Raw genomic sequence first — 27,045 nt, 5'->3', positions numbered from 1 at the left:
TTGCACTTAGTTCGATCACGCACTGTTGGATTGTGGTGTTGCGTGGCCTAGCTACGCACATGGAGTGACTCTTCTTTTTTTTAATTCACCATCATAACTTGTGTGCTTGCCAGTTTTATAGTGATGGTTTCTTACCCAACGCTCTTTCTGCCGCTTATATCTTACCATGTGTCGGTCAACTAAAGGATGGCGAGGGCAACTAATCATCTAGCATAAACCCAACCAACATGAGATAGATAGATAGATTGCAAAGGGATATTGGGAGCCAACCAACATGAGATAGATAGATAGATTGCAAAGGGATATTGGGAAGCCTCTAGAATCTGGATGATGTGTATTTTGTTTGCTTCTCGGTATTTCTTTTTTTATGGATATTCTCTAGATTTATCTGAAGACAAGGTCAACTAAAGGATGGTGAGGGCAACTAATCATCTAGCATAAAACCAACCAACAACATGAGATAGATAGATAGATTGCAAAGGGATATTGGGAAGCCTCCAGAATCTGGATGATGTGCATTTTGTTTGCTTCTCGGTATTTTTTTTATGGATATTCTCTAGATTTGTCTGAAGACAGATAATTGAGAAGTCTATAGAAATTACATAATTTGACTATTTTTCCTTATGCATAATTTCCTTAGATTTATCTAAAAATTTAACATTACCATATGACCCAATAAGATAGCTTGAGACGAACCAACTTTAGAAAGATAGATTTGACGTGAGAGATGATATGCTTTTTTAGAGGATGACATAGCCCACATATCAATATCGGAGCGATTGGATTAGTCCATTGGGCTCCCTTTAAATCATAGGAATAGAAATACGAAGAAATAGAAAAAAAATATAGGATTCTAATATGAATGCAAGTCTAAAATATAGAATTGCAAAACATAAGAAAAACATAGAAACGACTGTTTGATTGGACCACGAGAAAAACACAAAAATTAAGGAGATAAAAACTCAAAGGAAACTTCCCATGATGTTCTACCTCGTATTAAATTTCCTCCAAAACTTGCATAGAATAAGATATTCCATAGAAATTTCATATGATTCATTTTTTTATTCAAAGGGCTATATAGAAAAAAAAATACTATAGGAATGAAATTCTTAAAAATTGCTATGATTTTTCTTTGAATCAAAAGGGCCTTAATTTTTAAGGTATAGAGCTAACCTAGATCTTAAATGAATATTCCTTTTTAAAGAATAATCTCATCCCACTTACCCTCAAACTACAACACCTGATAAATGCGTTCGCTCTAACCACCCTATCACGTCCCACAATCAAACATGTTAATTTACACGCATAGGCATGTGGGTAGCTCAATTGAAAGCCTTCGGATTAGCATTTGGTGTCTTCTTACACCAAAAATAATAGCACAACAAAACTTAGCTATTCAATTACTTAATCTAGTATAGTTGATCAAATAATATCAGCTATCCCTAGCCCTGTAGCACACTCATGGTGAATACGTAGCAGCTTAGTCATTCCAAGTGCCTGCCTCCCTTTTCGTGGAATGAATTATGGCATGTATATTCTCTGGAGAAGAACACGCTGCAGCCATCTCATCCTGCCACTTGATTGATTATGCCATCACTCTCCAAAATTACAACCACTAAACTACGGCCTTGGGATCATTGGGTTGCCATTTCCCCTTGGCTTGATAAAACCCTGTCCATGTCCAAGAAATACGGCCACGTCTTTACGCTTTCCTCATCTTTCTTGCTCTCCTGCCAAACAAATAAAAACTGAAGGGTTAAGCTTATCCTATTATGCTGCTTCTGACTAACAAATGCAATGTCAGCTGCTACGTTTGTGCAGTACATGATGCAGATATAATACCACATATATAAGCTATATGATGCACATATAACCAGATAAGCTATAGAAATTACATAATTTGACTATTTTTCCTTATGCATCATATAGCTTATATATGTGGTATTATATCTGCATTTGGGAAGCTATACCACAAGATGGGAAAACAAGTCAAACTTAATTATTTCCTCGCAATAAAAAAGATAAACTGAATTTATGCCAAAACTGTAAGGACGTCAATGATCTACCTCATATTTCTGAACCAATGATGTCCATAGAGACTTGCACTGTGCTGGTGTACGACTTATCCCCTGGCTCAACATGCTAGAAGATATCTCTTCCCACAGAACCATTCTCCCTTTCACAGTCTGAAATTGCTCATTCATTTCGCCACGCATCTGAATTAAGCTCTTAATTTCCTCAGGCTTCCACTTGTTCTTTTTTGAAGATTTAACTGGAGCAGAAGAAGGATCGCTAGAGTCCTTACCCACTATGCTGATCTTGCCAATCTTTGATTTACTCCCTTGAGCTGAACCATTGACAATTCTTGCAATTTTTACAGCTGTAGGGGATTTGAATGAGTCCCAAAAATGCTCTAGTGTTTTAGGCTTATGCAAATCTGAGGAGAAAAATGCTTCGCCATTGGAGCTTGTGGTTGCATCATCACGTGTTGTTCTCAGGACATCAGGAAGATTTTCTGTGTAACAAAGTAACGACAGTGTCGATACATCTTAGACAGCACAAAAGGCATGGAATCAAATGCACAGAATTTCATGAATCTGAACAGTGAACAAGAAAATCAGTATGATGGGACACTTAATACAGATAATAATATAGGGTTAGACCGCCACATTTTCAAAGGTAAGATTAAGATACTTTGCGAATAGTACCTTTAGCCTCTCCCTCTGTATTCTCTGGGCATGATTTATCACTTTCTTCAAGACTCCTACCTGAACTCCTGCTCGAATGCCTAGGAGCTGAGAAAGATCCAAACTTTCCAGATGATTTAGTTTCTGAGTCTTCTACAAAACTCACTGTTGTGTTCTCTGTAGCAACCGCAATGACATCAGGCCTCTTCCCACTATACTTCCTTACCATTTTCCTCAAGATTTCAGATACCATCCTCTCCATGTGACTAAGTGGACAATTCACTGGACAACTTGATAATGCAGCATATGCAGCTTTGTAAAGTGCATCTAATAGTCTTCCATTATCAAGCCATAGGCATCTTGTTGTTATTTTGAACTTCCCTTTCAATCCTGACTGTGATGAAGCAAGTTCCTTCTGAGGTCGGAAGATTTCCATGCTGCAAGAAACAAGATAAGTGTTAACAATCACCATATATGATTTTGCCGTTTTCACAAGAGCAGCATGTTAATATAATTTGTTCTCTCATTTGATCCCAGAGGAGATTTTTACTGAAGATAAACACCATAGCAAATGCACCAAAATTGTTTAATATTACCTGACAAAAATAACGCCATCAGATGCAATCCTTAATCTCTCATCAATGCAGAGATCAGTGGATGTTCCAAAAGCTTTATCGCCATCACTATACATTAGCTACAATATACAGTGCATCATGTTAGATTTAGAGTAGGTGAAGCCAAAAAAAAGAAAAGAAAAAGGGAATGGTACAAAATAGATCCTCACCCGCAAATCTTCCTTCCCTAATGCAACAAACCCATTAGACAAAACTCTTCTGTTTCTTAAATGTGACACGCCAAGCATCTCTCCATTTTTAATTACCTGAGATTGAAGCAAGCAATCTAAGAACAATAACAAGTACCAAATAGTTTTTACATTTGGCTAAAAAATACATATGATGGAATGCTGATACTTGGAATCCTGACCCGAGCACAAATGTTTACAAATAACTAAGGAAAAAACAAATTCATTTGCAGATAGATACTTCAGTAGTTAAGTGCTAATTCATTTGCAGATAGATGCATGAACAAATATTGTAAGAAGCTCAAAGAGTAGAGAAACGGAGCTCCAACCAGTTTACAGTTTAAAGTGAATAATAATTAAATCCTTTTGTTTACGCAAGTAATTTAAGATTACAAGGGGCATGGAGGAAAAGCAAACACTACATAAATTTTGTTTGTTCAAAATACCATAACCTTCAAAGACTTAAACTGATAAGTAGTCTCCCCCTTATTACAGAAATCCATTGCCCATGATATCTAAACCATCGCTAAGAGAGTACTTACAGTGGTGTGCCTTATGCCAGTAGATCTTCCAAGTAATTCATGTTCTTTAAGAAACAGGAGTTCTCCATGAACAGGCAAGAAATGCTGTGGTTTGACAATCTGTAGGACTTCCTCCTGGAAATAGTGAAAAAATGGCATGCCATGTCAGCTCATGTCAGGCGAGAGTAGAGAGTTATTTAACAAGGAGATTCAGGATAGTAGAAGGCAATTGCTATTGCAGAAAAGGAACTAATTAACATCAAAGAACAGAAAACAGTACAGGCGAAGGAGAACTTACAAGTTCATCGTGATAGGCATGCCCAGAGGTATGGAGACCAGCATCCTTTCCCATCACAATTTTTGGACCAAGCTCAGTAAGGCGATTTAACATCTTCATTACACGTGACTCATTTCCAGGGATAACCTGAAAAGAAAGCATATACATCACAAGATCATTTGCAATTCTAGCAATCAAAATATAAACCAATCAACCTGGACGCGTACGTAATACACAAAGGATGCATTATTGCCATAGTTTCATGAGTTCTTTTACTGATGAATTAGGCATCATTCTATATATAGTAGTTTTAAGCAAAGAGATTTTAATCGATAAAAGCACACACATACAAGAAAAGACAATTTCCTCAACAGAGCATAAGGAACTTCTGCTGTAGGAAGAAGCCAGCAAGGCAGCAAGTGAAAAGATGACGACTTGATCTAGGAAGCATGGCTGTGGGTAGGTAACATACAATGGCACCATCCCATTTAACTAATCTCAAAGCTTCTAAAGTAATGTATCAAGGTCAATAAAGTGAAGAGATGATGACAATGACAATGATGAAGTACCTTAGCAGAATACAGAAGGACATCCTCTTTGGATAGTTTAAGGGCATGACTTCCTCCAAAAGATGCAAGATTTAGAGCTGCACGTGGCTCTGCCTGAAAATATTTGAAAGAATTATAAGGTGGTGCATGGGCTACTGAAAATTGTAGATCTCTTAGGCTGTAAGACTTACTTGTGAACCTGTAGTAACAACTAGAAGATCATTTGGGGCATAGGCATCCATGTCCTCTACCTTAACCTGCAGAACGACTACTATGAAATAAGGAGGACTACATTCCGTGATATCATCACACGTCATACCAACAGAGTGATACGGAAAAATAACTCAACTCTCAAACTAGTGCATTACAGCACTACTCACAATCATTAAGAGTTAAGACATCTAAAGAAGACTCAGAGCATTTTCTGATATTATAGCTGTTTCACCATATATTACTGTTTCCATAAGCTCAAGTACCTTCAGCAAGAACCTAGATTCTATTAAGTGCACCTTGTCCAAGACAAATATATCAGAACCACCAGATAAATTTATTAAGAGATACGAAAAAGTATAGGTCAAGGCATACATGTGGCAATTAACCGGGAAGAATACAATCAAGCATCAAATTACTCTACGGTTTGTCAGAACTGCTGCAAGTAGCACCCAGGAGAGCCAAACAAGTTAATATTTAGAAGCTATAAAGATGTTGAGATGCAATGTCGATAGCTATAAAAATGGTAATGGAAACAAATTGTTAAGGATGTGCTTATCTCGATGCCAATTGCATAGATCACCAGGACAGTAAAAGACATTGTTCCATATATTGCATCATTAAGTTCCAATTACAACAAAATAGTGTAGCAATTCCACACAAAGACTATTGAATAACTCTAATAATATTATTGCATACCAAGGTTGATGGATCAATCGGTGACTTTCCATCCCTGAAAGCAGCATCAAGGTAAGTCCTGAGTGACATTCCAACAAATACCTGTTCCAGTTTATCAAAAGTACAAACTATTAAAAACATCATCCAAGTCAAACAAGACAAGGTAGAGTTGCACTATATGTTGAAGCAATTTCTACCAGCTTTCGACCAGTTAAGTCTGCAGCAGCTTTGATGCTCCCAATACGATGTATATTGGAAGCAAACTGTGTGGTAATTACTCTTCCTTTTGCTTCTGAAATATGTCGCAACAATGAACCAGCAACAACAGATTCGCTGATGGACCTTCCAGGGGATAGAACATTTGTAGAATCACTCATCATCTTGCATCAAAAATAACCAGAAAGAGAAGAGAAATAATGTTAGCAACATATCAACAAATAGCTCGGCGTGCCAGTACAGAAGTGATCTGACAATAGTTTCTTTTAATATGTGACACTGCATCATCATTTCTTTCCGTCCTACATGGTACTCTCTTCGTCCACGTTTATTTGTCACTTCTGACCATGGCACACATAGGAAACCATTTGAATTTATATGATATGCCCATAATGCCCTTCCAAACTAACCAATAAATTATGGACCCACCAAATATGTGATAAAGGACAACGAAAAAGAGAGAAAAAAAAATAGAAAACGGAAAAACATGCACTGGGAAACATGAAATATCAAGTATTTTGTGAACAAAAGTGAGTGACAACATTCATGGATGGGGGGAGTATAAGGTGCAACGTAGGACAATAACTTAAACCATTGAAAAGTACTGGTCCGGATGCATGGCTGATATTGTATAAACTTACAAGTGTAACGCCTTCTTTGGAGAGCTCTTCCAATGCTTGCCGATCAAATATTTTTCCATCCACTGGTGATTCGTCAATCTTTTATTGAAAAATTAGTTAAAAGGGGCACCAAAATTAAAGAAATTGAGTATGCAATCATTCCTTATATAACTTACTTTCCAGTCACCAGTATGGAAAATTATGCCATCAGCACAACGAAGCACTAAGCCACAGCAGTCCGGAATTGAATGAGTTACACGGAGGGGCTCCACCTCAAATGGCCCAGCCTGAAATCTCTTCCTTACTCTAAAAACCTTAAGCCTGGACGAGAGAAAAATTCCAAACTCCTTCAAACGCCTCTTTATTAGCTGCCAAATATGAAAAACTACATCTTAGTACTGCTGAAGATTAACGAAACAAATTATATGTAATAATAACGGCCAACAATGCAGAACATGCATAGTCAAAAGAACTGACTGTTACCTCCATGGTAAAAGATGATGCGAAAATCGGTGTGCTTGAATCCAGCGCTGGGATTACCTGTGGACAGCAAATACAATGGAAAACATAAGAATGAACGCGTATCTTGTTAGAGAGAAATGAATGCATCTTTCATGAGCCCCAATAAGTTTAAATGAAGAAAGTTTCTTGTTACTGACTTAGATATGCTGAGAGCTTTGAGTTTTAGAGAATGTTAGCTTTGACACAAGAACAAGGTTATATCCTTCAAATCAGTTATCTTTTTTCTGACTTTTTTGCAGCAGTTGACTCATGTTGTTAAAATTTACAGTATGGCACTCTGCTACCATCTTCTGCACAATCATTTGTGTCTCAAATAGCTGTAGAGGTTGTTAGTTGCATGTGACCGAAGCCTTTTTGGCATTTGTTGTGCAGTCATAGCCAAGCAGTAACGATGAATGATGTATGAGTAACAGAAGAATCATTTACCCAGGGCAACGCACCGATGTGATCTTCATGGCCATGCGTTATAATAACAGCTTCGATTTTGTGACTCCATTTCTTGATGAATGTTGTGTCTGGGATAATCTTTTGCACACCGAACTCATCAAAGCTGACACAAGTTTAAATTGAATTCACTTCAGTCAAAATATAGCAGTAGACAGGAAAAACAAATTAGCATACACGTAGACAGGAAAATGTGTGCAGGAACTCTATCAAAGTCTATAAATGCCAAGCGATCATGATCATGCCACAGTGTAGAAGAATAAGTGAGCAGTTATCTATCAAAGTCCTCACTTGTATACATGTTTTGCCAAAATAAACGCTATTCACAAAATGCAAAGTTGCAAATAGACACATGAAAATTACAGACAAAAAAGATGTGAATCAAACAGTAATGTAAGCAGCAGCAAGCAACAGAAACAGAATACATACTCTGGAAACATGACCCCTGCATCTATCAATATGTAACGGTCATAGTTCCCTACGAGCATGCAATTCATGCCGATTTCTCCAAGGCCACCTATTGGAAGGACTCGGAGAGGTGGACCATCCAATCCTTCATAAAACTGCTCCATCTTTCGCTTGACTGAATCTTCCAGGCTCTTGGTGGCACCCTCAGTTTTCCTCACCCTTCTACGTGGAGTTCTGGATTCTTGAGATCCTGTAGACATTAGGAAGAAATGCCCTTCACTTGTGAGTGTCTAAGCAGAGAAGAATTTTCCATTTCGCGTAACTGTGGCAGATTTGTAAACAGTTGAATACTGGGACTGAACTAGTACATAGTATCACCCTGGTGCACAGGACACCGGGTGAGACTTCCATTTTTAGGTGTTTTAGCTCATAATAGTTGCAACTTGATAATAGGAGTACTCGACGTGTTATAATATGCATAGAAACCCAGTTATTTTTACTGGATTCCCCCACTGGCTGAAACCATGTGTTCTAACTATCTATGCTTTTGTGTTACAGACTGGGAGACTCCATCCAACAAAATCACCTTGACATAATAAAAATGGAGACGATTTGCAGTGACAGATGATTCTCAATAGCAATACGCGACCTCATACAACACAACTATACGAAAGCGATCCATGATTCCGCAAATTAACAAAACCAACCTAACATAGGGCTTGGGGAGATTCACTTAAACCTCCAAACATTTTGGACACTAAACCCCAACAAAAATTTGACACTAAACCCCTAAACGAGTGGTACTAGTTCAGGGGTAATAGGTCCTAGGGCGCGCTTGACAAGGATGGGGAGGAGGTGACGACCGGCGGCTACCGGCGAGGTCCGCAATCACAGAGACTCGCAAGTGAAATTGGGACGATAAGGAGTACAAAGTTCGTCACGGGGGACGTGCATGGCCTGCCATTTTTCCGATTCCTTCCACATCATCTCCCTCCCACGAAGAATCAGCGTCGGCGGGATGGAGTAAGAAACGAGAGAGAGATGTAAGCAAGCCATGGCATGTATACGTATATACCTTTCGCGGAGGGCGGGGGCGGGGCCGCGCAGCATGAGATAGAGGCGGCTGAGGAGGCCGAGCGGCGGCGCGCGAGCCCGCAGGGGGAGAGGGACGAGAGGGAGGCGAGCGCCACCATGGCGCACGGCGGCGGCGGCGGCGGAGAGAGGAGGGAGAGGGAGTGGCCCGGAGCGAGGCGAAAGGGAGGGAGGGAAAGGAAAGCCAAGGGGATAACGGATGGGATAGTGCCAAACCTGTCCAAAATATCTCACTCCCCTTTTACGCTTCCAAGTTCTAAGATTTTTTTTTTATTTTGTTCTCCTTACATGTTTTGGTTTCAAATTTGTTCTTCGACTTGCGAAATGTAAGGAAAATCTTTTGGATTGAAAAAAAAATTAAAGGAATTTTAGAGAAATTTAAATTCTTATGAGTTTTTCTGTGAGCTAGGTAAAACAAAGAAATTTAAATCCTTATGAGAAATTTAAATCCTTATTAGAAATTACGTGTTTCAACTGAGCCTAAGAAATACATACACTGATGATATGTTATATATTTATGTTGAAATTACACAATAGGTAGGGCATGTCTAGTAGACCTTTTTATTATGAAAAACAGCTGGTAAAGGTATGAAGAAGTTGGGGTAACCAACCAATTTTTTTTTTTGGCTTCCAGTATATTTTCTGGATTCTGAAAATTTAGGAAAAAAAAAAGCTAAACAAGCTAGGAGCTTTTGTTTAGAGGAGAAGCTATAGCTACAAAAAGTTTCCCGAAATAAACTCTAAACATGTTGACATCTACCAATATCTTTTTGATTTGGCAAAAATCTCTTGAAGGGAGATCTTATAGATCCTATCTTCATATATAATTGGTACCCACTAAGAGACATTTATTCTTATAAAGCAAGATATATAAGAAGCCATATCATTAGTAGTTTTAAGCTATTAGATCATATTTGTGCAAAGATAATAACCGTTGGATCAATAAGCTACTTATTCATCCAATGTAATCATTTATTAGTTATCCATTCACCTCCCTTTGCTCCACCTCACAATCACACATAGCATTGTTACATATTGTGCGCATAACAACATGTTTTCTGGATACAATTCAAATTATTGTTTAATGTGTGATTATTGTTTAATATGTGTGTTTTGTTTTAGTATGCATGATAAGATAGCATATAATTATTATGTATTGTTACCTGAATCTATTTTCAGGAAAAAAAAACTTGAGTGAAGTAGAAATATGCGAATTGGCTAACTATAACTGTCTAACTATAACGATACCCATATTGCGCATGGAAATAGTGTTAATATATTATAACAATACACAATGACGTTTGAAAAAATAAATCATGAATTGTATTGTAATAATATAAGGCATATATAAATCCACATTATCATATATTTTGTATATAAATCCCCATTATCATGATTGCATGCTGAGCTTTGTATACTTAATGGATTTAATGGATTGATGTGGCATTCTTGCATATAGTTTTTAGGAGTGCTAATAAATAGTATGCTTGCATATTGAGCTTTAGGCATTTAGTGTGTATTAGTTTTATAGAAAGAAGGGATTAGGTTAGGGGTGTTTTATATGGTTTGCTAAGTTTATCAAGAAATAATGCTTGGTTTTAAAGTTTAATTATGGATGATTTTCATGTGTACTTTTCACGCAAGTTAGTGTGAAATTGTTTTTTCCTTTTGTTATAGACGAACTACTACATGTTACCTTTGTACCTATGCAAAATAAAGTCTTAAAGAAAAATCATGCACTTGGTAACTCGAGGTGCAATGCCATGTGGTTTATGCTTTCAATATTGTTATAGGCTTATAGCTCGTGCCACCCGTATTCACAAAGCAGGACATTTGCACAAAACTGTTTCAGATGCAATTTTAGTTGTAAAACTTGTTCGCATTTTTAGTAAAAGAAAATTTACATCCTTGAATTTTCAGGAAAGTATAAAATTCATCCCTAGACTTTAAAATCTGGTATTATTCATTCATGAACTGGCCATACCATTTACTTTACATCCATTATCTAAAAAAAAAATCACTTTTCATCCTTAGACTAGATTAAAGTGGTTTTGGATGACATGGCCTAGATGTGACAATGTGATACAATTATATGAATTATAAACATCTATAAAAATCCTAAAAAAATCTCAATAAATTATCTTATCTTGCACGGAGCATTTAAAACGATTTTTTTCTGCAAGCAACATATCATATTCCCTTTGTTTTTTAATGGATTACACTGTTGACTTTTAGATACATGTTTGATCATTCATCTTATTAGAAAAATTTATGCAAATATATGAGATATAAATCATGCTTAAAATATATTTAGCGATAAAAAAAATCACAAAAAATAATTATAATTACATAAATTCTTTAATAAGACGAATGATAAAACGTGTACCAAAAGTCAATGGTGTCATCTATTAAAAAATAGAGGTAGTATGGTTTTTTTTCCTTTAGAAAAAAGAGCTAAATTTTGAATGAAATCATATATTTGGATAAAATTAAAATCAAATCATAATGGACCAAATTAATGTACTTCTAAGTTTTTTTTATTTTGTAACTATTTTTGGAGAAATCTAAAATTTTAATTAATGTTTTCAGAATTTTAAAAGCTAGAATTATGTTTGGATTTTTAACTTTTATAATTTACATAAAAATATCTTTGAAAATTTTCAATTGGACATTTGTGTATATTAAAATGAAATAAATTAGATATGTTCCAAAATGAAGGTCATTACAAACAACATACTTCATCCGTTTCACAATGTAAGTCATTCTAACATTTTCCACATTCATATTGATATTAATGAATCTAGACATATATATCTATCTAGATTCATTAACATCAATATGAATATGGGAAATGCTAGAATGGCTTACATTATGAAACGGAGGGAGTACTATAGAATTATTTTTCCACCAGCCAATTATTTTTTATATAGCTCGCAAAAGATAATATGTATTACATGTCATCCAAAATCACTTTGAATCTGGTGATAGAATGAAAAGTGAATGTACTGAAATTTCGGGGATAAATATTGTCTGATTTAAAAGGTAAGGAATGATTTTTAGACTTTTATGAAAGTTCATGAATATAAAATGAACTTTCCCCTCTATAAAACAAATAAGACTAAATTTCAGAAAACTACAGATACTTTGACTAAATTATCACAAAACTATATATTTAAGGTGATGTGATGTATCACAAAATTATAAATTTAACAATAAATTTCTCGGAGACCTATAGATTTAAAGTAGAGTATCGTAAAATTATAAATTTAGTAACAAAGTTATCACAAAAGTATAGGTTTAGTATCAATTTAATACCAAAACTTAGATATTTATAACTCAAATATAACACTAGCGCTAAGGATTTAAACTCCAAAATTCATAGTTTTGTGATAATTTTGTTAATAAATCTATAGTTTTTCGATACTCCACCTTAAATACATAGTTTTATGATAAATTTATTTTTAAATCAATAGTTTTGTGGTACATCACCTTTGAAGGGATTGATATATCTTCAAATATTTTAGTTGCCTCAAAACTAGAGAATCGCAAGTAGTAATCGAAATCTGTCTAGCTTATTTTCTCTTATACTAATCTAGTTCTAAAACATGATGCTTATTTTTTTCCTGTTACCATCAAAACAAGGCTTTCAACATTTAAGCATCGATCAGACACATGTTTATGTACCAAAGAATTCTCCAGACAAAAAGCCAGGTAGACACCGGCGGTAAACCGAGACGTAAAATCATCGGCAATTAAATCATCTCAACCATACATGACCAAGTCTGAAGGGCTCAGGGTAATAAAGAATGAACAAATGAAACTAGCATTAAATCAACCAATCAATCATCTCCTTCGTTTACAAGTTACACAATCAGCAGAACGAAAAGAAGAAAAAGAGGAAGAAAAATAAAGCCAACGAGAGGTTAGCCTACCTAAAGCTGATTATAATATCAAATTATCAATACATTAACAGTAGGAGAGGAAGCAAGTATGAGAAGAGAAATTCACCTACTCCAACAATTAATGCTAGCTTAGCCAAGCCAACTTCCCCTCACCCACAGGAGAAAATATCTGAGAATATTGTTTTCTTTTTCCTCCATTAAAAAATCGAACGACCGTGCCATCTCGCCAACCCGCCCGCCTCGCTGGAAGTTACCTCACCGGCGCGGCAATGTGATTTTTTACTTTTTAACCTCGCCGGCGCACGCGGTAAAAGATTAATTAAGGATTAAAGTAATTAACCCCGGGGGTGACACGGACGCGAGAGGGAGTAATCAAATGAGGTGAGCTGGGATTAGTTTACAGGTCCGGGAAGTTGCTGCTGAAGAATTCCATGACGGAGAAGGTCGCCGGCGACGGCATGGTGGGCGTGGACAGCAGCAGGCTGCGGGGGCTCGGCGCGAACGGCGGCGGGGGTGCGGCGGCGGCGCCGGCGGAGTGGAGGAAGGGGCTGAGGTCGCTGAGCCAGGAGAGGGAGGCCTGGTCGAGCGGGGAGAAGAGCCCCGACGACGCCGCGGGCGGCAGCGCGGAGGGCACCGGGGAGAGGATGCTCGGGCGGGCGGGGCCGAGGGCCGCCGCAAAGGCGGCGGCGTCGCCGTCGACGTCGAGCAGGATGGGGTCGTCGGCGTCGGCGGTGTAGTAGTGCGCGGTGGTGGGGGGAAGCGGCCGTACGGACCTCTCGATGGCGGCGTACCTCGCGGCGGGGGAGAGCGCGGCGGTCGGGGAGAGCATGAACTCCTGCGGCAGCTGGAACTGCGGCGGCAGCGCGGAGGCGGAGGCGGACGACGACGACGACGCCTCGGTGTGGAAGCCAGCGGCCACGGGAGCAGCCACCGCCGCCACGGCGGCGGAGCCAGGGCCAGTGAGGCGCTGGACGAGCGCCATGAACTCGCTGGGCCTGGTGTGAATAACCTTCGGCGAGGCGTCGTAGATGATGACCGGCGCCCGCGGCTGCTGCTGCTGCTGCGGCCGCGACGGCCCAGCCACCACCCCGCCGCCCCCGCGCGGCTGCGGCACGACGGGCGGCTTCCTGACCTTGTGGGAGTCCTTGCTGACGGCCAGCCGCGGCGGGCGCGGGCCCTGCAGCTGCCGGCTCCGCGGCGACGGGCGGCCATCCGACGCGTCCATCCGACCGATCGAACACCTACCTCGCCGCAGAGGCGGGGCGCGGAGAGGAGGATGAGGAGGAGAAGAAGGGTGGGGAATGGTTCAACGAGGAAGAAGAAATCGGAGGTGGGAGAAATTCAACGGGGTGAGGATGGGAGGAGGAAGGCGAGGCGAGGCGAGGCGAGGCGAGCGGCGGAGGTGAGGTGCGCTGCTGTTGACGAGAGAAGGAAAAGTCCACGAGCTTAGTAGGAGATGAGTACTAAAGCCAAAGTTAAGCTAAGCCAAGCCGTCACCGCTGCTGATTATGGAATAATGGTATAATTTAATTGGGTTTTTTTCCAAAGCCAAGCAAATTGGAGGAGATTTTGGGATGGCTTGTGCGGCGCGTTTCCGAGTCACCGTGATCACTACTACTCCTGCCTGCTCCTGCTTGGCTGCTACAGTGCTACTACTAACACATCATCGTCAGCGAAAGACAACGTGTAAGCTGCCGCTGCGTCGGCTGGTTTCCAAATTTTTCCAATTTTTGTTACCGCTCACGGCTCATCTAACTACTATATGCCATTCCACAAGCATCCTGTTTGGGTATCTAATATCTTCAGCTCTTCAACTGAAGTTGATTTCAAGTTGATTTAAAAAAATGCATATATTCAATTGGATTTACATGCCGAGTAAAATAATACCCTTATATAGAAAAAACTAAATTTGGTTTCAGTTAGGACAAGTGCAATAAAGTTACCAAAGCCATCTATTAACCTATAGACGGTAGAAAAGTCTAAGGTGGAGGAGAGAGAAGGAAGTTGTCGAGTACTACGTAAATAATTGATGGTGATGCACGGGCGCCAAGGCTCATGCAACCAGTAGTCTGCTTTATCCTTAGACCCACCAAAAATATATAGAAACAAGATCATCCTTCATACAAATATTTGGGGGGGGGTCAAACCTGATTGAAACCGTTCATACCCAATCATCATAATAATATATCACTTCTACCTATTTATTTCTCTCTCATCTTTTTTTTTTCTAATCCTAAATTGTTTTCAGTTCTACGATGAAAGATAACAATTTAAGGTCTTGTTTAGGAAAGTTAAGATTTTAATAAATAGTTGGTTGATACATAACTCCTGGCTTCTAGTTTATTATAACCTTTTTCACCCTAGATCGTTTTGAGTATTTTGGAAAAAAAATGCAACAACGAGAACCACCCCCTCCCAAATATGCCCTAAGTTTTATTGGGTGATGGGATGTTTGGTTGATGCCTAACATTGACATAACTAAGTTTAGCCTAGTTGAGGTATGTTGGCACAAGTGTGGCTTGGAAATAGTTGTCCACAAGTGTGGCATGCTTAGCTCCAAATTTAAGAATATGGCATGTGGGTCCCATGACTAAGAAAGTATGGCACGACACAATTACGGTAGTAAAATAAACATATACCTAAAAAATTGTGGCATAACTAAAGTGTGGCAACCAACCAAACAACCCCTAAGGCCCTTCACAATGCGTTGACCTGGCGAGTTGCCTTACCGCACCAGGTCAGACTCATGCGGACGTGTCACCTTCACTCGCGCCTTTGCGTAGCCACTCGCATCTTATCTAAACCGCGAGTTCTTTCGTCGCATCGAGGGCACGCAACGCAGAAACTTGAGGGGCGCGTGTGCTGTGGAGTTCGTTGCTCCGGAGTCGCGGTTCCCTCGCATCACAGCGGAGACGTGATTTCCTCGCGCTTGCGTTGTGAAGCTCGTGACTCTGAATCTGTTTTCGCTGCTTCAGGTGGGCAGAGACACGCTATACGTGCGCTGCACTGCTACTGCCCTTAGGGTACACCAGCACACACTTGCCTTGATGATGTTCCTCCAAGATGAGCGTTCGACGAAACCTATCTATACCAAAAGTTCTGGTTTGTTGATGACAAGTTTCCAATATATTTGTAGAATCACGTCCTTATGCACCAAAGTGGAGCGCACACGGTGTGCTCGGCATGTTTTAGCGTAGAACATGCTACCGTGTCAACCGTAATTCAATCTTTGTAGGCTTTTTCTCTACCAAAACATAAAAAAGAATCTAGTTCCAACTAATCCTAACAATAAATCCAATAAAATTAACAAAATAAGCAACAGCTCTGTCGAGCAGGATTAACGGGCAAATAGGACAAAAACAGTCGCTTTTAAAAGTGATCCTATGTATCTTTTCTGTTTCTCCTTTAAGCACGTAGTACTATAGTAGTACTAACCTACAGCGAATCGGTCTGTGCATCCGTGGCTGCTCCATGCAAAATCCAGCAGGCCAGGACCATCCGATCCGATTCATGTATAAAAATTCTAACCACCTTCCCAACCACCCCGTGCGCCGTCGCTGCTCCGTGACAGCAAGCACGCGTGCTGCTATCACGGTTTCATTGCTACTTCATCCGTTTCACAACGTAAGTCATTCTAACATTTTTCATATTTATATTGATGCTAATAAATCTTTATTAGCATCAATATAAATGTGAAAAATGGTAAAATGACTTATCTTCATTAGCATCAATATGAATGTGGAAAATGTTAAAATAACTTACCGTGTGAAACGGATGGAGTACTATTCATCTGAAATTGCTAATGTTGGTTAATCAGGTCCCGCGCCCTGTTACTAAAAGGAGAGAATATATATATAGCAATTATGAATAATTAAAGGCCACTACTACCTCTCATGTTCTTTTCCAAAATCTAAGACGTGTACATAGATTGATCGATAGATATAGATAGATTTTAAAGGTATTGCTAGATTTTAAGTGTCTCGAAATTTGTAAATTCCTAGTCACTTGAAATTGCATATTCCTGAGGCTAAAATCGCAGTAGTATGCAATGCACAATTTTACTTCTTTTTAGCTATAGCTTTGTTGTTATATATGTCTTTACTTTATTTTTATCTAAGTTTGAATATTTTTCATGTGGTTTTGTAAATTTTATTTATTTTATGTAATTTTGTAATTTTTGAATATTTAAATATGTTGTTCGACCTTTTATATAATAAGAAAAAAAAGGGACAAGGGACAAGAATCATTGGATTGCCATCAAAGGCTGAGTCTCCAACTCCCCACACGGAAAACGGTGTTTTCCATTAACACATGATTAATTAAGTATTAGCCTAAAAACTTAAAAATTGATTAATATGATTTTTTAAAACAACTTTTCTATAAAAAAAATTTTGTAAATAGTGTAACCATTTAGCAGTTTGAAAAGTATGAGCGCGAAAAAAGATGAAGGAGAGTTGGAAAGAAGGGGGGAAAACACAGCCAGAAAATGGAGAAAAGTGAGTAAAACTTTTGGAAATTTTTACATTCTCAAATGATGTTTATACTTTTTTTTTGCACGGAAGCAAAGATATATGAATTTGCATGGCTTGAATTTGTTTCAGATTTTAATCCAAAATAGTATTGAATTTTAACTTTTGGCTTTTAATAAATTTATATAGATTCTTGTACTTATAATTTTAGCAATTATGAAAAAGAGTCAACCAATTAAAGTGACTCAGGCGACCTCAAATTCTATTTAGAATTCAATGAATGGCAGCAGAGTCATGCTCTAGCTGTCTAGCACAAGAATATGATCACAGTACTGTACGAGACAAACTGAAAAAAAACTCAGGTGGTACAACAACTGTACCCAACAAGGCAACAGCAACTGTATCCGAGGAATGATGCTCCCTGCAATAGACCAGCCGCAGGAGCATGGAAATTAATTTTATCGTGTTCTTTTTTTTATCTGCTAAAATCACCACGATGGTGGCGCGTCGAATATACTACTGGCGGTTCAATGGGGACTAAACACTGTTTAAGCTAAAGTCAACAAGACGCCTTCTCCTTGCGTTAATTTTTCTCACAGTTAATTACATTAATTTGTAGTCGCAATTATTTTCTCCTCTTGTTACGATCACAAATTCCACAGTGACATTATTGAGATCTGCTCAATATAGATCGACAAGGCAAATTTCTTGCCTTTTCAAAAGGAAAAAAAAAGAGGAAAACTACTGAGATCCGCACTAAGATATGGAAAACATTATCTGGATCGATTGGCCAAACAAATCGTCTCAAACCTGATATACTCTTAGCTTTCATAGGGCTTTTTCACTTTATTGATGAACAAAACTTTATTAATCTTTGATAATCCTAAATTTTGGCATTAGTAAATTTTGATAAGGTAAAATGAAGATGGTAGTGTTGTCAAATGTTGGCAGTAGTTTTGTGAGCAGAAAGCTATGGAATTAGCTAAAATAGATAAGGTCGTGTTGTTAATGATATATTTAATTTGCTAACTTACCAAATTACTGCCTTTATTTTTTTTTCTTTGATGTTGGTTAGCACAAAATTGAACTAGTCAACGTCAAACATATTACGGAGAAGGAGATAGTATTTGAAATGGTTGAGAATGATAAGGAACTGAATAAGCTCTTAGTACTCTACTCGGATGGCGGGCTATACACATCCCGGAGTGATAGAAATGTTAGTGCTAAAACAGATGGAGCAGGTGATGAGAACATTCTCCACTATTACCCGCTGACAAAGACGCAAAAGTCAGGCGGCGACCGAGTGAGCCTCTGAATAATCCCACTTGCTTAGCTTGGGAGGAGGAAGCCACCTTAAAAGGGAGAGCCACCCTTCTCCTATTGGACTAGTTTTTTAGGGAGATTAGACCTTTCCCCGAGTGGGTGTGCCTAAGAACTGTTGGGGTCTGAGCCGGATCGTTATTAGGAGGGCTCGTCTTTTCGCTTATGCTTATGCCGCATCAGCCAAAATTTGAATTATCCACCTAAAATTTGGAATTGATTTTGGGGTTTTTCATCGAAATTTATTTTTCAGCATTTGCTTTTAGATTGCTAAGAATATATATAAACATTTTACTCACAAATTACATCCTGTTTGCAAATATGTCGTTTGGCTTATTCCACGAATAAGCAAAACGATGGGGCTGCTAGTGCTACTACCATACTCCTTCCAACCTATTACAGGTACGATGCACCTTAGTACGGTGAATTTGAAAAGATACATGAAGGAAAAGGTCCACTTCGACTCCCTTAAAAGTCGGCCGAATCTAATTCGTGCCCCTTAACCACAAAACCGGATAGAACAACTCGCCAAAATATTGAAACCGGTGTAATTTGACTCACTTAGTGGTTTTGGAGAGTGGTTTCGCTGACGTGGCGGTGTTGACTGGGTCTTCATCACACGTGGCGTTGACGTGGCGCTTATATGACATTAGAAATAAAAATATATATATGTGGGACCCATTTTCATTCACACATAAAAATACAATGGGACCCACTGACATGTGGGGCCCACATGGTCATCCTCTCTCCAACCTTTCTTCCTCCTTCCTCTCTCTCCGACAGCAGCGACATCAATGGCGATCCATGCCAGGTCGCAGCCGGACGCCGGCGCTGACGACCTCTCCCCGTCCCCCACCCCGGCCGCGAGATCGTCGCCGTCGCGGATCTTCGCGGGGCCGCCGACGGCGCGAGGGTGGGCCGACGGCTCCTCAACCACGGCGAGCAGCACGTGGGGTGGACGACAGCGAGAGGTGGCCTCTCTCTCCCTCTCCCGCTAGCTTCTCTCCCGTCGCCGGTGGCCGTGATGTCGTCTCCATCGCGGATCTTCACGGGGCCGCCGACGGCTCCTCCGCCACGGTGAGCGGCACGTGGAGGCCGGATCTAGAGTGCCACGCCGCCACCGCTCTCCCTCCGCCCGTTAGCGTCGCAAGGTCATTGCCGAGTTGTTTCTATCGCGGGGGCGTCCCCGGTCGTCGCGGGGTCGTCATCGAGCCGTCTCCGTTGCATGGATGGTCGCCGCCCCATCCTCTCTCGTCCACCCTCCTGCCCGCCGCCGCTACCATCACAGCCGTCTTCCCTGCCGCTGCCGCCTCCCCTTTCGCCTCCATCCGCGCCAGCACCACCCCAAACGCTACCCACCCTCCCTCCCGACGCCACCACTCCGGCTCCCGTCCGCTGCTCCACCGCCCGCCACCGCCGCTCCAATCCCATTCCTTGCAGACGGCCGACGGGAAGAGAGAGAGAGAGAGAGAGAAATAAGGGGGGAGAGAGGGAGAAAGAAGAAGGGTTGGAGATAAGATGACCATGTGGGCCCCACAGTCAGTGGGTCCATTGTATTTATTGTGTGTAAATGACAAATGAGTCCCACATATCTATTTTTAATTCTAATATTACATAAGCGCAATGTTAACGCCACGTGGGACGAAGACAAGTCAACACCGTCACGTAAGCGCCACGTCTGCGCGAAACCACCCTCGAAAACCATTAAGAGAGTCAAATTACACCGGTTTCAATATTTCAGAGAGTCGTTCTATTCGGTTTTGTGGTTAAAGGGCACGAATTAGATTCGGCCGACTTTTAAGGGAGTCAGAGTGGACTTTTTCCATACGTGAATAGTAGTAGATGGAGTAGTGGGCTAGTGGCAAACTGGTAGAGTCCATCAGCATTAGGCCCATGCTCGCGGGAGTCCGGCTGGGCCGGCCCATGCACATGTGAGGTGAGAGGCCCCGATGTGCGTACCCCGGCTGGTACGTATACGACGTTACTTCCCACGTAGAGTGTACAATCTACGCCTACAACACTACACCAGAAATCCCAATTCCCCCAAAAAGGCGAATGCATCCATATGTGTCAGTACTTGTCCAACCATCGCACACACTTTCCACGTGCTTAATTGCACATTATGTTTCCCCTCGCACACCCACTTCGAACAACAGTTCGGATCAGGAATATAAAATCGGTATTTGAACAAACGGTCCACCAATTCCATTAGCATATTTTTTCCCCTCTGAAATTGGAAAGAGTAGAGCCGGAAACAGAAAACAATATCTAAAAACTAAAAAAAAAACATTTCGAAAATTTGAAAAACCATCCTATAAGTCATTTGAAGTTTGACATTTTAGCATATAAGTTATTTTGTTGTAAATACTCAACCCTACTCAATTTTGTGTAGAAAGTAGAAACCACGTACCCCCGTGCGCACGGCTTAACCGAATCAACATGTTTTTTTTAATTGTGAGCCGTTAATGTGGTCTCTTCCAAAATTAAATACGGAGTATAGCCTTGACACTTTTCTTGGATATTCCATAAATAAAATTACTAATGAGAGCTAAAACGTTATCTCATTGAGTTCCGTTATATGCATAAAAAAATAATGAAAGATGAAAAGTAAGTCTAATCAAGCACTTGGACAAGATTAGCTCAACTAGCTTAGTCTACGGTGGATTCAACTAAACACGTGCGTAATGGGGTGTTCCTTTGCAACAAAATTAAGTAGGAGGATGAGCATTTGTAACATAATGACATGGAATGAAATGCCAAATTTGAACTAAATGTGGTTTTTGCAATTTTCGTAAAACATAACTTTTCAGACAGGCATAGATAAAAGCATATACTCATGTCATAAATTCTGAAGTATAAAATCACAGATATAGCTTTACATGACTATATAATATGACCACATTAATTCATACTTGCATTATCTAAATTGGCTTCCCTTTAACTACGGTAACATGTCTAGAAATTTAGATATGGGTGGTCCACTTACATATTTTTTAAAATACTGTAAACATAATATAACATACAACAGAAATATATAATTGATCAAAAGTTTAATAAGCGAATTGCTAAATGTCACTCGTGCAAAAGAAAAATAATTGTTCTCCCCCCTACATTTTTTTTCTTTTTATTTATATACATGAGCTTTGGCTACATTAATTTTGAGTGGTCATCCGAGATATGCCTATGTTTTCCTACGTGCTCAAAGTTTAGTACTCCCTCTATCCCATAATATAAGGCGTACACATATTTCAAGATTCAGCTTTAAAAATATTTGACCAATAATTATTATAATATAAATTAAATTTTATTTGCTAAAATTAATATCATTAGATTGACATTTAAATTTACTTTATCATGTTATAATTTTGTTGCAATAAACCTTATAATATATGAGAAATTATAAGTCAAAGATTAGTTTTGAAGACTGTGTCAAGTTTGACCATGCCTTATATTATGGGATGGAGGGAGTAATACAATTGATGAGTCTCTACTATGATATATGGGCCGACTAAAGACGAGGACCACGTGTTGGAGTAATAAAATGATAAATTCCAAGAAAATATCATAAAACAATGTAACAGTTTGTAGAATAGCGAGATCATTTTGGTTTCTATTTTCATTTTTTTCTTATCATTTCCGTTTCTGTTTTTGTTCCGTTCCTAAAAAAATGGGTAAAATATAAAAACCGTTAGGTCAGGAATTACCGACACCATTTTCACCTTTAGTTCTTGTAACCAACATCGTTCTCTGTCGGCCATGGGTATTCTTAAGTCTCTACCATATTATAAGTATATAGAAAGAGATTAGACAAAATACAATCAAATGATAGAATTTGAGGATCAACAGAGATGTTTATGGCCCTGTAATTGGGGGCACCTAATACACCTGCCCAAACTGCACAGCATCACAGGAGTCAAGACGATATGCATTTCTAGTTGTCTATATATGTTACTTATAATATTATCTAGTAATTAGATTATTTGCATTTTTTTCTGGGTTTAATTACCAATAATACTTTCCTCTACACCAGCATGCGTGTCTTACTTTTGGAAATTTTTTTGGCTAAATTAGCTATCACTACTACAAAACATCAAATAGATCTCGGCACTATAGGTGCCGGAAGTGCTAAAACCATCACCTATAACCATTTTCCAACTTCCGCGGGTTGAAATCCAAAAAAAGGCACCTTTAAGCAATTATAGGTGCCAGTTCTAAATAAGTATCGACATCTATTCTACAGGTGTCGGTTTTCTTAAAAAAGACCGGCACCTTTAATATATTAGAAGTGTCGATTAATTAAAAGCTGACACCTATAATATGCTGAATTTTTATAAAAAACCGACACCTACGAATTGAGCCGAGCCGGCAAATCGATGAGTCGACGGGCCCCACCAGAACGAGGAGATAAGGTTCGATGACTTCGATCCATCCACTCACGTGAGCGTCTTCTATCCATCCCTTCCCTCTCTCTCCCTCCCTTCTCTCTCGCCCGGTGGCTGGCCGGCGGAGGCAGCAGCGGCGGCCACGCCCTCCCCTCCGCCACGGCGGGCGTCTGGTCGGCGGAGGCGGCGGCCACGACCTCCCCTCTCCTCCCTCTGCCAGATCCCATGGAGGGGCGGGCCAACTGGGGGGGAGGGAGGGAGGTGGCGGAAGGAAGGGGGATGCGGCGGCGGCAGGTGGCTGGAGGCCCACGGATCGATTTCTTCCCCTCCCTTCTTGTCCTTCCCTCCTTGTGTTTGTATTATTTCCTCTTTTGATTTGTTGAATGTGATCTAGATGTGTTCATGGATTTGATGCAAAATTTTGGGATTTGAGTATTATTTGGGATCAGTTTGATGGCTTGATGCATCGGCTCAATGCATCAAGCCGATTTTTCTTGGCTTGTGTGCGCCTTGAAGGTGTCGATTTTGAAACCACCACCTTTAATCTGTTGTGATTTGTGCCGTCTTTGTAGTGCCGGTTAGGAAAACCGGCACCGAATCCCTATTATGTGGTAGTGTATGGCGTAACGAGGTTGCGTACGTATAAAAGTTCAGGTGTACCGTGTACAAGAACAAGATTCCGTCTTCAGCAGTCTAGTTTAGAATGGTTCGTTACATCCTCGAATAATTTAGCATTTAACAGTTAATATATAACAAAAGCCGATCAAGATTCGAGAGCTGGCCTGGTCGGCAAAGCTAGGTCATAATAGTTCAATGTTGACAACGTACCGGAGTACTTGTTTAGCGTTAGTCATAATTCCCTGTCACTTTCATTTAGTTAAATCAAACAGTTAAAAGAACATTGTTTTGTAAAAAGAATTTAATACATGGGCGACCGTCGCAGCGAATGACGGCAAAAGCGGATAGGAGCCGCAGCGGAGGTACGGCGGTGATCGCCGCAGTGGACAGGGGCCACAACGAAGGGACAACAAGCAACTGCTGTAGCGGACGAGGCCACAACAAAGGGGCGGCGGAGGGACGGCGAAGATAACTACTATCAGCCCCATCGTTTGGCCTAAACAGCCAAAGAATAAGCCAAAATTTGAATTTTTAAACTTGATTTTGAAGTTGATTTTAAAATGCTTTTAACGTAATTTTTGTTAATGTTAGCTTTTAAGTCGCTACGAACAAATCTACAAAAGTTTTACTTATAAATTAATTTTAATTTTCTAATAAGCCAAATAAGCCATTTTGGGTAAAATGGCAACCGATGGGAGCCTATATCTGTTATATCTGAAACGTTATAACACTTTCTAGCATTATTTATATTCATACATATGCTAATAAATATGTGTCTAGATTCATTAATATATATATAAATATTGGCAATGCTAGAAAATCTTGTAATATGAAACAGAGGGAGTATGTTGGAGATGCTCTTTTATTATGCAGCATTGATAAGTGACCCGTTAAGAGGAGTATGAACAAAGTATGCAGAGGATCCGGATACATCAGCGGGAGGAAGCGATGACATACTCCTATGATCCTATGTACCTCCAAACTACTCTCTCCGTAGTTTTTGTTTGTATTGTTTGACCACTCGTGTTATTTAAAAAATTTATGCAAATATAAAAAATAAAAGTTGTGCTTAAAGTACTTTGAATAATAAAGTAAGTCATAAAAAATAAATAATAATTTCAAAATTTTTTGAATAAGACGAGTGATCAAACAGTGCAAGGAAAAACTCAAAATCTCTTATATCATGGAACGGAAGGAGTAATTAACTGATCGATCAGCATTAATTAATTGGTAAACGGTCAGCGACGGCACGTGACGAATTAATAGTAGGAGACGCACTTCGCACCAACATGCATGCGGGCGCGCGTGCGTTGAAAAAACTCCGGCCCCTTTCGGTCCGGTCAAATGACGCCGACATGCGGGCCCCACCGCCCGCACTTCTGCCGTCACTCGCGTCCTAATCCACTGGCCTTGTTTAACGAAACGTGCGTGCGTGCGCTTTGCTTGGCACCTTCGCTTTGGATTTGGTTTGGAAGCGGCTGATTCATTGGACGATGCATGCAAATGCTGGTACGGGTACTATAGCTTAATTAAGCTCATCTCGTGATGGCGAGAAATTAACGAACTAGTATATTCTTCTCCCTCTCTTCTGTTCTTTTAAAGTAGATGACGCTGTTAATTAATTTGTAAAACACATCTCACTAAAAATATAATTATTATTTACTTTATTGTTAGTTACTTTATCATATTTTTAAAAAATATATATATTTTTTAAATAAGTCAAATGATTAAACATTTGTTCAAATGTTAACAATATTATCATGCATTAAGACACGGAGAGAGAGAGTATATGAATGTGGCTATGGGCCTGTTTAGATCAATTTGCACTGGTGTAGAAACCATATTTGATCGGTCAACCCAAATCTATAATAGTCCCGGTTCCATTAAAAATCAGGACTAAAAATGATTTTTTAGTCCTAGATGATCTTTATTCCCGGTTTGTGCTAAAAATCATACCAACCGAGACTAAATATGATTTTTAGTCCCGGTTGGTACCATGTCAGACTATATTAGGCGCCTAGGATCTTTAGTCCTGGTTTGTAACACCAACCGGGACTAAAGATCTAACTTTAGTCCTGGTTGGTGTTACTAACCGGGAATAAAAATCAACACGTACTATATAATCCCTATTATTTATCCTCTTCTCTCGTCCACACAACAAACTCTATCTCTTTCTTTCTTCCTCTCTAACTTCTGCCTTATCTCTTTCTTCCTTCCTCTCTTCTTTTTGGATCGAGCGAGATCGAGCGGACCGGTCGGGTGGCGGGCGGCGCGGCCGACGTGGCGGCGGCCTGCGCGGTGGCGGGCGGCGCGCCGCGCGGCGGTGGCCGGCTGGCGCGGAGAGGAGGCGGCAGCGGCCGGCCGAGCGGCACCTCTGTGGTTCCTTTTTCTTTAAGAATTCGTGATTTATTGCATATGATCCTGTGATGTATTTGATTTGTATACGATGTGAACTTGTGACGTATTTGCGATGAATTTTGTAGAACTTGTGATGTAATTTGATTTGTGTAATTTTTTTTAGGATTTGCGATGTATTTGATTTATGTGTATAAGTAACTTAAAGATTTGTGATGTGGATTTGGGATGTTACTTTGATTTGGGATTTGGGAATATGCATGCCACTTGATTCAGGAGAAAATAAAAAAGAAAAAAAAAGAAAGAGGACCATCTGTACTGCTGTTATTCCCTCTTTAGTCCCGGTTGGTAAGATCCCTATATTTAGTCCCGGTTGGTGTTATCAACCGGGACTAAAGATTGATCTTTAGTGCCGGTTATTTCACCCGGGACTAAAGATAGCGATATTTAGTCCCGGATTCGTAGTCCGGATTGGACAACCGGGACTAAAGGGGGGGTTATGAACCGGGACTAAAAAGCACTTCTCCACCAGTGTAGGAAGGTAGCCCGCGCATATGCGCGGGCACCTTATTTGTTATCGCTTTAATTTATGTGTGGCTTTGATTCAACTCTAAACTTGTTTTTGTCAATAATGTATTTGAGATTGCTTTGAATGTTTCTTATATATTCTCATAGTTATCCTTGCCACATTTCTCAACTAAAATTACTTGGACCGTTGTATATGAGAAGATATTGTCGCAACATGGAGTTTGTTCCAATGAAACTTATTTGTAATATGTGTGATTACTTTTGGAATATTTAGCATATCTTGTTTTTGGGTTCATATACTTTAAGTAACAATTTTTTTCTCTTATAAATGTATTTATGGATTTTAGATATATTAATTGAGGATATTTCTATAAAAAATGGCAAATAGAATTGTTTAATCTAATTAAAGATAAAATTCTGTTTACTTGTCCTTTTTCACACGCTTT

The 27,045-nt window shown here is 39.7% G+C and overlaps 2 protein-coding genes across 4 annotated transcripts; both read right to left on the bottom strand.

Moving 5' to 3' along the window:
* Positions 1 to 1,318: 1,318 nt before the first annotated feature.
* LOC4329586 (ribonuclease J) lies at positions 1,319 to 9,237 on the bottom strand. Of its 3 annotated transcripts, none has more exons than XM_015771724.3 (17): positions 9,009 to 9,237; positions 7,955 to 8,183; positions 7,508 to 7,631; positions 7,043 to 7,099; positions 6,736 to 6,927; positions 6,581 to 6,658; positions 5,921 to 6,103; positions 5,745 to 5,825; positions 5,027 to 5,092; positions 4,857 to 4,949; positions 4,309 to 4,434; positions 4,032 to 4,145; positions 3,472 to 3,567; positions 3,284 to 3,381; positions 2,709 to 3,124; positions 2,067 to 2,515; positions 1,319 to 1,730 (listed from the first exon to the last, which is right to left on the bottom strand). In XM_015771724.3, the coding sequence occupies exons 1-17, from the start codon at positions 9,124 to 9,126 to the stop codon at positions 1,635 to 1,637; spliced, it is 2,616 nt and encodes an 871-aa protein (XP_015627210.1). In that variant the 5' UTR covers positions 9,127 to 9,237; the 3' UTR covers positions 1,319 to 1,634. The 3 variants fall into 3 exon arrangements, with proteins under 3 accessions (XP_015627210.1, XP_015627211.1, XP_066163837.1); XM_015771725.2 differs by having other exon boundaries at positions 7,522 to 7,631; XM_066307740.1 differs by lacking the exons at positions 5,921 to 6,103; positions 6,581 to 6,658; positions 6,736 to 6,927; ... (2 more) ...; positions 7,955 to 8,183; positions 9,009 to 9,237 and having other exon boundaries at positions 5,027 to 5,103; positions 5,745 to 5,811.
* Positions 9,238 to 12,825: 3,588 nt separating this feature from the next.
* LOC9268455 (protein MKS1) lies at positions 12,826 to 14,375 on the bottom strand. Its single transcript, XM_015768243.3, has one exon. The coding sequence runs from the start codon at positions 14,150 to 14,152 to the stop codon at positions 13,325 to 13,327; it is 828 nt and encodes a 275-aa protein (XP_015623729.1). The 5' UTR covers positions 14,153 to 14,375; the 3' UTR covers positions 12,826 to 13,324.
* Between the last annotated feature and the right edge of the window lie 12,670 nt (positions 14,376 to 27,045).

This window comes from Oryza sativa, chromosome 2 (genome assembly GCF_034140825.1).
Source record: "Oryza sativa Japonica Group chromosome 2, ASM3414082v1".
Taxonomy (NCBI): Eukaryota; Viridiplantae; Streptophyta; class Magnoliopsida; order Poales; family Poaceae; genus Oryza; species Oryza sativa.
The sequence above is the reverse complement of the archived record's forward strand: the minus strand, read 5'-3'. Positions and strand labels throughout refer to the sequence as shown.